Genomic DNA, 11,718 nt, shown 5'->3' with positions numbered 1-11,718 from the left:
GAGGTCCAAACGTTAAATGCCTCTGGCCAGGGCTTAATATCAGCCATGTCCACAAAAATATTTCCGCATTCTGCACACCGCATCCAATACACCCTCACCGTTGCCACGGTTACTCGTCACGCGACACCTACCCCAATCATTCTTCCAGCAACACGCAAAATATTCGGATACAAATCAAGCCCTGGCTGTAGCCGAGCATCCCAACTGACAGCTGCATCTCCCGGCACCCACGACGAGCACCTTGCCCAACAACAGCAAACAGCGGCAGCGAAGTTCGCGGCGCCGCTGAATCACGCCGGGGACGGGTTCAGCGGCTCCTTGGCGAACTCCTCGGACGCCTCCTCAGACGCCTCCATCGCGAGCGACTGCCGCTCCCTGGCCTCGTCGCTGCCGCCGCCGCCGCCGCGCACCCTGGACATCATCGCCGCGTACAGGCAGCCGTAGACGGCGGCCACGACCATCATGAGCGACGTGATTCCGCACACGACCCCAGCCACGGCCAGCGTGCCCACCGCGCGGCGCACGTTCACGGGGGGCTGCTTGGGCCGCACGGTGCAGAAGGGGGGGGCAGCGGCGTCGGCGTCGGCGGTGGCGACAAGGGCCCCCGCTTCCTCCCCCTGCTCTGGGTCGCCTGGCGAGGCTATGACCCCGGGCGAGGGCACGACCCCGGGCGAGGCCACGACCTCGGGCGAGGGCGCGACCCCGGGCGAGGGCGCGACCCCGGGCGAGGCCACGACCCCGGGCGAGGGCGTGACCCCAGGCAAGGCCACGACCCCAGGCGAGGGCACGACCCCGGGCGAGGCCGCGACCCCGGGCGAGGTCGTTACCCCGGGCGACGGCGCGAGAGCCGGGTACTCCCGGAGCGGCGCGCACTCCGAGAAGATGTCGGCCGGCAGCGACGCGAGGCTCCGGTCCTTCAGGCTCCTGGGGAAGGAGCACCTGACCTCGTCCACGGCACCTCCTGGCAACGCAAAGTGGCGCAAGGTGAAAGGTTGCGGAGAGGTGCCCGGCGTAGTTGCTGCCACTGCGCAGGATTTTCACGGTTGTTCTGTTGAGCGCTTAGATGTGTTATCGGTTTGGACCACGTGTCGTTTGGTACGAAATCTACTGGACCACCCATCTGCCCCTGCGCCACCCTGCCACGATGGCGGTTGGTTTATGATACACTTCACGTGCATACAATGTTATTGGCTGTCTTGGGAACTTTTTTGTGATTTAAGTTCATGTGCGCTCACTTATATGTCTCCGTGCAGTCTGTCCACTTGTGGTTATACATTCTGTCTGGTGCCTTGGGACTTATTTTACACTTGGGGGAGGCACGATATCAATAAATAATAGTAATTTTAGGAGCAGGGGGTAAAAAAACATGGATCTGGGTGATAGTGCCTTAATGGATAGCAATTTGAGACCTGACTAACTTTGATAAATAAATGACATCTGTTTACATAGAGTATATTTAAATATTTATAATTAATAATAACTTGAGCCGAATAAGTATGGGGCAGAATGCATTTACATTGGTAGCCCTGGGCCAGTTAAGATGAAACAGCATTACTTGGCCAGGAGGCAATAAACCCACGAGAAAGAACGCTCTTGGCGTTCCGTGAAATATCAGCAGGATTCGTGATGAGCTGAATTAACAATGCGAAGATAGTGATTAAACGTTTTCTTGGTTCCTTTCGGACGCTGTCTTTCCGACAGCGTCCGAAAGGAGTTCAGGCACAAGAACAGGTCTGTCGGAAAGACAGCATTCAGACGCTGTCTTTCCGACAGACCTGTTCTTCACCTGAGGACGGCTGCTTGCGTTGTGGCCGAAACGTCGTGAGAATTATTTTATTATGTTTTAGGTTCATTCAGACGCTGTCTTTTCGACAGACCTGTTCTTCACCTGAGGACGGCTGCTTACGTTGTGGCCGAAACGTTGTGAGAATGATTTTATTATGTTTAATTTGTATTATTTTATTATTTCCCTTCTACGTGACTTTACCGAAAGAACCAAGAAGATGAATCCCTGCAGTCACGAAAGCTTTAAATCGAAATTTGATTAAACGTTGTTAAAAATATGCTGGCAAATGCAATGACATGGATGATGATCGTGAGTTAATACATGCTCACAATGTGAATACATGCTCACAATGTGAAGACATGCTCACAATATGAATACATGCTCACAATGTGAAGACATGCTCACAATGTGAAAAGGCTGCACTGAAACTGCTTGCTCACTCCACTCTCCTCCAGGGTGTTCTGGAGAGCCCCAGAGGGTACATCCCGACTCGACCACGCTGCCGAGTACCCACACTTTACTCCTCCACACACGGCATGCCGATCGACTGAACGGGCGCCACGTTGGCGAGATGTTAACGAGCTCGCCTGGTATACAGGAGGTCGTCGGTTCGATCCCGACCCTGATGTCTGTATGGTTGCGTGGATTTTTCTCCGGGTCCTCCGGTTTTCCCCTCCACGTTTAGGAACACGCGGCTAGAGTATTTGGCTGCTATAAATTTCCACTTCGTTGAGCTATCATTTGTCGCTTCTGAAAAAGAGTTACACAGCTCAGTGGGCCTTACATGGTAAAATAAAAATAGTTTAGTATATATGTAGTTACCCATTTACGTTGCTGGTTGGACAGAGGCAGGTGTGATTTAAGAAACTTGCCTTTCGCTTACACCACCACTCACAACTCTTGGCCTGGTGGTGTTCATTCAGACGCTGTCTTTCCGACAGACCTGTTCTTCACCTGAGGACGGATGCTTGCGTTGTGGCCGAAACGTCGTGAGAATTATTTTATGACGTTTTATTTTTATTATTTTATTATTTCCCTTCTACGTGACTTTACCGAAAGAACCAAGAAGATGAATCTCTGCAGTCACGAAAGCTTTAAATCGAAATTTTACTCTTGGTGATTGAACCAGTAATCTCTGGATATCGTTTAAGAATTTTTTTATAAAGGAAAACCCAACAAAAACAAAGCACGTAAAATTAGTAATTGGTATCGAATAAATGTGGAGGAAAAAAAAATCACGAATTAAAATGAAAGAGCAATTTACAACAGATTAATAAAGAAGACCACGATGATTAATGTAACCTTTTAAGAAAATAATGAAAACGGCCACAATGACTAGAACAATTCAGGACAAGAAGGCGAATGTGAATGACTGACCGGGACACTGAGCATGTCAATTTGCCTGTCTATTATGAAGATCTCTTAGTAAACTTTAATATTTTACGTGGCAACTCAGTTGAGATGGCACATCTCATTGGCAAGGACGCACAAGGGTGTCGGGTGACACACATTTTGAAATGTTTAACACGCAGTAGGTTTTCGCGACCAATATCATCCATAATACAGGTTCTTTTGGGGGGTTAGATCGCGTAAATATATAAATGTGTCATTAAATTGAGAGAAATATAATATTCTTAACCGTACGGATAGCTACAGACTTCGTGCTGCTTGGAAGCTGTTTGGGATGGCCACATATTGCAGCTGTTCGAGTTGGTGGTCGAAATAACAATACGGCCACATGTTGAGCTGGTGGTTTAGACAAGGCCGAGAACATTGCACGTGCAATGTGTTGATTCGAGCGGTGCCCTTCTGCAGTTTGTGAGCACACACACCACACACACAAACACCACACACACACTACACACACCATACACACCACACATACACCACACACACACACCACACACACACCACACACACAAACACCACACACACACACACACCATACACCACACACACACACCACACACACACCACATACACACACACACCACACACACACTACACACACCATACACACCACACATACACCACACACACATACCACACACACACCACACACACACACCACTCTGTGTGCTAAATCAACATACAGCATACGATTCATAAATGATACTTGAGTTTGACCACGTCATCAGTGCCCTGATTATCCCAGTAGCACAAGTAGCTACATATGTAGTAGCTACGGGCCCCGCACTTTCAAGCGCCCCGCGCTAAATGCTTTCAAGCTATCAATTCCGGTTCAGTGATTCTGCACTTGCTCTATTACTATAGTACTATACCACCTTCAACTTTTTTGAACGACTGGGTGTTTAAGGTTAGCGATTTGTCATATTATCTGGCTGTATAGCAAGTGAAAAAATACAATTACTTAACTATGCAAGTAAAAAATTAATGCCTTTTGATATAAACGTTTTTATTTATTTATTTAGGGCCCATTTGTAACATATGCTACAGGCCCCGCACTAGCTAAATCCGGCACTGTACGTCATGATATGTCCAAATTAAGTTCATGAAACCCTCTGCCACCCAACATAGCCGTACAGATTAAATTGTCACGTCAAAAATATAACGTCTCAATTATGATTGTTTTATCTCAACGCTAAGTTGATAATAATTGGCACGTTAAACGCTTGTACGAGTGATGCCATAATTTAATTGGCTGTGTCGGCTTGTGGAGGGTTTCATAACACGAGTCTGGATAATTGCGTGGCGTGACCCAAACATCAATTACGAAACCATGACATTGCCTTTGAAACCGCGACCGCGTGTTGAAACGCAACACAGCTTCGCATCGACGCAACGCATTTGCCAACGGCCTCCGCGGAGTACGAACTCGCGACGCCGCCGATACCTCGGTGCGAGTAACGCTCGAGCCAGCTCCTCATCTCGGACAGGTGGCAGTCGCACTCCCAGGGGTTGTCGGCCAGGGAGAGGTCCCGCAGCCCCACGAGAGGCTGCACCACGCCGCCCTCAAGGCTGGCGAGGCCGTTCCCGCGAAGGTGGAGGCGGCTGAGGTCGCGCAGACCGTGGAAGAGGCCCACGGGCAGGGACATCAACGCGTTGTGCGTCACGTCGAGGCGGCTCAGCCGCGGGGAGTGGCGCAGCGTCTCCCCGTGAAGCTCGCGGATCCTGTTGCGGCTCAGGTTCAGCTGCGAGAGCTTGCTCAGCTTGCCGAAGGCGTTCGCGTCGATCGAGTGGATTCTGTTGTCGGAGAGGTCGAGCGCCCGCAACGCTTCGACGCCCGCGAAGCTGCCGGCTCGGATTTCCGTGATGTCGTTGCCCTGGAGGCTCAGCGTGACCGTGTCTGCTGGGAGGTTGCCCGGAACGTCGGACAGCCCCAGCGAGCTGCAGTTGACGAAGTGCGAGTCTTGTCGGCAGACGCAGTCGTCCGGGCAGCCGTGGGCGACGCACGAGGTGGCCACCAGCAAGCACGAGAGGAGGGTGCACCAGTCTGCGAGCACAAAATCCCGTCGTCTAAGAAGAACGGCGGTTCCTGTATAGGGGACTGCAGGCTGCAACGTTGGTACCGTGCAGGAGGAATGTCGACTGTGCATGCAGAGTGACGGTGCCACGTCGCAGCGGCAAAACCCACACGCTTACAACTAAACTAGACTTTAAACTTCGGTATGTTGTTTTTTTATTCTGACCACATGCATTGTGGTTAATGCAGACATGATTCCTTGTTAAAGGTTTCAGTTTGGTGTTTTAACATCTTAACACCTGTTTTGTTGCCAGAAAAAAGGGGAAGAACCTGTTATCTTAGACTTTTAACTATTTTTTATTTGAACAGGTAGAACCCACTGAGCTATATAGATCTTGTTCAGAAGCGACATGGCCACAAATTATAGCTCAACGAAGTGGCTCATCAAGTGGAAATGTATAGCAGCCAAATACTCTAAACGCACGTTTCTAAATGTGGAGGGGGGAAAAAACCCCCAGAGGGCCAGGAGAAAATCCACGTGACCAAGGGGACAGAGAGAAAAGGCAAACTCCAAATACACAGGCGTGAGGGTCGTGATCGAACCCACGTCCTCCTGCACACTAGGCGAGGGAGTTAACATCTCGCCACGTAAATGCCGCACTGGCACTGTGTTGACTAGAGGCATCGACAAATTGATTATCTGGATCGTGGCCTTAGTAACAAATGGGGGGTGGGAGGTGCATGGACAAGAGTCATTGACCGGGGGTGGTGTGGTGGTGGTGGTATGGTGGTGGTGGTATGGTGGTGGGGGGGAGGTGTTGGGGGTGGTGGTGGTGGGGGTGGTACGGGGGGTGGTCAAACACAAAAGGTTGAGTGCCAGTGATATATTTATTAAATAGTATGCCGTTTGAACGGCAAAGCGATTCTGCTTTGTAAATTCCTCATCTCCGGTTAGCGCGGTTGGCCACGTACGAATCGAAATACGTTCAACATTTGTACATACGTGCACACGTAAATGGAATAAGCACACCACCCCAATTTTAATTAATAGAATATGTACGTATTTCCTCCGCTGTTGGTGAAGATGTAAGGTAATCTGATCGATCTATGCATGGTGACTCAGTAAAGGTGTTTGATAGAAAAATCGATGCAATGATTAATATAGATTGTTGAGCTTCCAATACTTCCATAGAATGGTGGGTACGTAAGAATCGGTGTTTTTTTCCTAATATTTGCTTTAGTTGTATTGCATTGGGTGTGTGTGATCCCTGCAGCTACGCTTATCATAACATGTACCACAATAAATCCACCGCTGAGGCCAAATCGCGAACGTAATTTGTGACAATTCATCGCATCACCAGGATGTGAATCTCAGCCATTAAAAGCATGACCGTGATTATGTATGAAGGGTGTTTTAAAAAGATGGACCCAATTTCAAAGCAGTACTGCTTTTAAAAAGATGGACCCAATTTCAAAGCAGTACTGCTTTTCAAAAGATGGACCCAATTTCAAAGCAGTACTGCTTTTTGAAAAGATGGACCCAATTTCAAAGCAGTACTACTTTGAAATCGGGTCCATCTTTTTAAAACACCCCGTATATATCAATATCGGTCCGTTTTTCCAAACTGAATTGGGTCACGGGGTCAGCGACTCCACCAAGGCCCTCTTCCATCTTGCCCTGTCCTCCGCCAGCGGCGTCAACTGTGGCTCCCGGATCGCCGGTCTCTCTACTCGGCCAGACGCACCACCCCGGTCAACCCAACGCCATCGCCGCTGGGTATTTTGCCTCGAGGACGTCCTTCGAGCGTCTCCCCCAGTGGGGAGAGAGGTGGGGGGGTCTTTCTTTCGGCATCCTTAGTATGTATAGGGTGCTTCAAATAGGGTTATTTCATTTACACTTCTGAGAATTTGCAACAATACCACGAGAAATCTGTTGCCTCCGGACTCTGGGGACCACCTGGAGAAAATTCCAGGCACGTGTTGACAATGATGGCGAATGAGTGGAGACTTTTTTAAGCTATTAACATACATTTGTTATCCGTTCCTTTTCCATGAAAAAAACGATAGTCCCACGTAAGTGATAGCATTTTTTTGAAGCACCCTATACATGTGAAAATACTTTATCATTGCGCGATTTTCTGCTTCAATAAGCATTCCTCTGCATGCACAGTTCCCAGCCAGCGGTGGAAATTCATCGTGCCTATGGCGGGGGCAAGTACACCCATGAGACAATCAACTGTTTATGTATTTACAAAGTGGTGCTCGTCTGTTTTTATCGACCCCTGGCAATAGGATGGGCTGAGTCAACCCTCCGACCAGGATTTGAACTCACATCCTGCCAATCGTGAGCCGCCCACCTTTACCACTTTTATTGACAATGCAGGCACAGTACAACGCTTACACGTGCAATGCCATCTGTAATATTTATTCACATTAATATTTCTGTCACATTCAGTGGTGCCACATCCCTCAGCGCAGATGTCCTTGATAAATTGTATTGACCGGGACCGATCACTCGGCCTCACGGATTCAATACACATCTGAAGGAGTGCGAGCAAAGCTATCTGCCATGCCACAGGGCTCCCTGTGATGTCCCGGAGTGATAATTTCTTTTGACAAAATACCACATTCATTTAAATGAACTTACTGACCTATTCGAACGATGTACAATTCGGTTACATTTAGTCGAATTGCAGCCGAATTAGCTTAACCATGCGGAAACAATAGTTCTTTGTTTACACATCATATGAAGTTAAAATAAGGTATTTTAATGCGGTTATATTGAACGTCTGTTACTAATTTAATGGGCATAATGTAGATTAGACGTCTATTTTCGAAAGACCTGATGTAAATGGTAGACATGTAACAATTCTCGCTGCAGCGATTCCATAAATTTTCGTAACTTATTGGTGCGATTAATTTCAATAATCACTTGTTCTTAGTTTGTTTTTTGCTGCTGTGTCATTTGCATTCTTTCTAACATGGTAGAGTTCCGAGTATGAACACCCACACACAATTAAACGTTAAAGGTGCAGCCCTGAAAGTTATTGCTCACGATACTGCTGACCACCCAGGGGAGAGCTCCTCCGGAGGGTACTTTGCCTACTCTTCCACACCAGTCACATGTCTTGGATGAGGTGGCAGCACCCAGACTTTACCCTACCGGACATTACCCGCCGATCACCAAGTGGCGGTGAACCCATTTAAGCTGCTAGGTGGACAGAGGCGACCTATCCGTTGCAAGACCAACGCGCTTAGCATTGCGCAACAGCGGAAACGTACGTACACTTAAACGTGACTTTAATAAAAAAAAATAACACACGTGTTCAGATTAAACACAAATGGGTCGTGCTTCTAGATTTGAAGCTTTCGGGACTGCAAGGATTCATACTCTTTGGTTTTTTCGGTAAAGTCACGTAGGTAAAAATAAAATAAAATAAATGAACACAACTACATTAAATCACGACGTTTCGGGCGCAACACAAGCGTCCGTCATCAGGTGGGAAAGCATGGCCTACTGCTAATTTAGTTGTTTTCATTCATTTGATTTGATTTCTTACCTACGTGACTTTACCAAAAAAAACCAAGGAGTATGGGCCGTGCGTCTCGGCCTATTCGTATCATCTCACCGTTACGTCCGCTTGTGATCTTTCTCCTTAAACTTTCTTGTTGCCTGCATTAATAATTAATAATAAATAATCTCCCTTTATGACGCGCCCTTAAACAATCGTTCACGGGGCCGCTATGCGTGGACAGGCGGAAAACTGTTTAACATCAACCAAGGGAAAAACAAGAAGTGAGAAAGACGTTGGAAATCAACAAAGATTAATTGTCGTGTCTCGGAAGTCGTGACCTCGAAGGGGCAAGGAGTTCCTGAGTTTAGTTGCCGCAATTGCAAAGGCACTGCCACCGCCATCACCCCCAAGTGTGTACCTCTATACCAGTGAACAATGCACAATCTGAGGATATTCATGATCTTGATGGAATATATGGCTGAAGGACGTCATGGCAATGGGTGTCGTTAGGTCTCATCTTTGCCATTGTCCAACAATAACTTCCACATTGTCCTCGAATCTTACCCTTTGTGCCTTTCTTTCTGCGAGGTGGTCCTTGAAAGGCTAAGCCAAGCGTCAGCAGCATTCGTGCCCCTTATCCCGCTTCAGTTGTTGCAAATGATTCCTCAGAGTAAAGGAATCAAAGCCAATGACAGATTGGGAATAGAATGCACCGAGACGGGTGATGATGTGGCTCAGTGGTCTGAGTCAGAATTGTGGAGATCCTGGGTTCTAGTCCAGGTTTCAGCCAAATTACATTAAACCGAGATCTCAATGTCAGCACACACAAAGAAAAACATTGTGTAAAATGTGGTTATGCATATGTTTTTTGTCTAGAATTTTGCTCTTAGAATTACAAGATTGCGTGACATATACAGAGTATGTGGAAAAGTACATTTTTGTTTAGTTTTCTCTGCTGGGTCAACCGGAAGTCACTGAAAGGAATTTCAGAGGTAGCTCTATGATGTATGCTTCCGTGGGCCATTGTCTCACGTGAAGGTTTGCACCGGTTGGATCATCTGTCTTATGACATGATGCCAATAGCACAATCAGGATTTTTCTTTTTTACAAATTCCGTAAAAATAAGTACTTAGAAAAATAAAAGTGACGTAGATAAATACAACCACTGCATTTATCAAGAGTCAAACACTTACCGCTGATGAGCATGGTTGTTCTCTTTGCGATGCTCGTGTCATTCACAATGTGAAGCAGCCTCGTTAACAGGCTGCAGCAAATGTCTCTGACTGCGTGAACGCGCAGTCAATCGGGCAGTGCGCATACCGTCGGAGGCCACCTTCACACCCGCCACACAAGAATATAAACAACAACAAAACACGATCCCAAAGTTAACCGAGCCACAGCTGGATGAAGTTCCAAGCCGCCCTAGCCGCCACCGCCATCTCTCACGATCCTGCGGATCTAACAATTCACCTGAGAATGGAAATAATAAAATGATACAAATAAAACATAATAAAATTATTATCACGACGTTTCGGCCACAACGCAAGCAGCCGTCCTCAGGCCGTCCTCAGGTGGAGAACAGGTCTGTCGAGGAGACAGAGTCTGACTGTCTCCTCGACAGACCTGTTCTCCACCTGAGGACGGCTGCTTGCGTTGTGGCCGAAACGTTGTGAGAATAATTTTATAATGTTTTATTTTTATTATTTTATTATTTCTATTCTGCGTGACTTTACCGAAGGAACCAAGAAGATGAATCCCTGCAGTCACGAAAGAAGCTTCACATCGAAATTCACCTGAGCACCTGCACGATCTGACCTCACTTTGCTGTCTCTGCAGACGGCGCTCGGTCCCTTGTGTTCGTTGCTCGCGATGGCAGCGACCGCACCTGCACACGAGCGTGTGGACCTCCTCTCGGGCACGTTCGCTCCTTTTGGTTGCTAGTTAGTCGTTGGTCTCGATCGCTGGTAAATCATCCCACGGGGGTAATTGGAGAAAGAAAAACACTATTCTTTGGTTCTTTCGGTCAAGTCACGTTGATAGAAAAATAATGATAAACAAGTGATTAAAAATAAAATAAAAATCATACAAAACAAAAAACCCCACTAATGTAGACTTTAGCCTGGTTTTTAATCGGAGTCAGCGTACTGGCAATCTATAATCTCGAGCAGCGGTGCCCAACCTTTTTGGAACCAGGGACCGGTCTCGTGGAAGACATTTTTTTCACGGACGGACGGACGGGGGGGGTCATCATTGAGTCTTTCCCCCTTTTCATAGAAGCTCTCCAGTGACGTTTGTTTTTTACTCATTTTGGCTACTAGTGGTTAGAGCTGGTGGGCTTACCAACACTGTGTGACTGAGACGAGTGCGCAATGCGGGAAAGATGCGCGGACGGAAGTGGTCAATAATAAAACAATGGGGGCGGGTTCCACGCGCGGACTCACCGCTCTCACCTGCTGCTGCTGCTGCTGTGCGGCCCGGTTCCTAACAGGCCGCGGACCGGTACCGGTCCGTGGCCCGGGGGCTGGGGACCCCTGCTCTCGACTGTAGCCTGGTTATTAAGTTTGCTGAGTGTACTGGCAGTCTATAATGTAGACTGTAGCCTGGTTATTAAGTTTGGTGAGTGTACTGGCAGTCTATAATGTAGACTGTAGCCTGGTTATTAAGTTTGCTGAGTGTACTGGCAGTCTATAATGTAGACTGTAGCCTGGTTATTAAGCTGAGTGAGTGTACTGGCAGTCTATAATGTAGACTGTAGCCTGGTTATTAAGTTTGGTGAGTGTACTGGCAATCTATAATGTAGACTGTAGCCTGGTTATTAAGTTTGGTGAGTGTACTGGCAGTCTATAATGTAGACTGTAGCCTGGTTATTAAGTTTGGTGAGTGTGCTGGTAGTCTATAATGTAGACTGTAGCCTGGTTATTAAGTCTGGTGAGTGTACTGGCAATCTATAATGTCGAGTGTAGCCTGGTTATTTGAGTGTACTGGCAATCTAT

General features: G+C 47.5%; 1 protein-coding gene across 1 annotated transcript; it reads right to left on the bottom strand.

The window, feature by feature from the left end:
• Nucleotides 1-290: 290 nt before the first annotated feature.
• LOC144731676 (leucine-rich repeat and transmembrane domain-containing protein 2-like) lies at nt 291-9,931 on the bottom strand. The gene is made up of 4 exons (XM_078612852.1): nt 9,919-9,931; nt 4,641-5,240; nt 774-961; nt 291-683 (listed from the first exon to the last, which is right to left on the bottom strand). The coding sequence occupies exons 1-4, from the start codon at nt 9,929-9,931 to the stop codon at nt 291-293; spliced, it is 1,194 nt and encodes a 397-aa protein (XP_078468978.1).
• Nucleotides 9,932-11,718: the final 1,787 nt, after the last annotated feature.

Source organism: Lampetra planeri, chromosome 40 (assembly GCF_965212315.1).
Source record: "Lampetra planeri chromosome 40, kcLamPlan1.2.h2, whole genome shotgun sequence".
Classification (NCBI taxonomy): domain Eukaryota; kingdom Metazoa; phylum Chordata; class Hyperoartia; order Petromyzontiformes; family Petromyzontidae; genus Lampetra; species Lampetra planeri.
The sequence above is the reverse complement of the archived record's forward strand: the minus strand, read 5'-3'. Positions and strand labels throughout refer to the sequence as shown.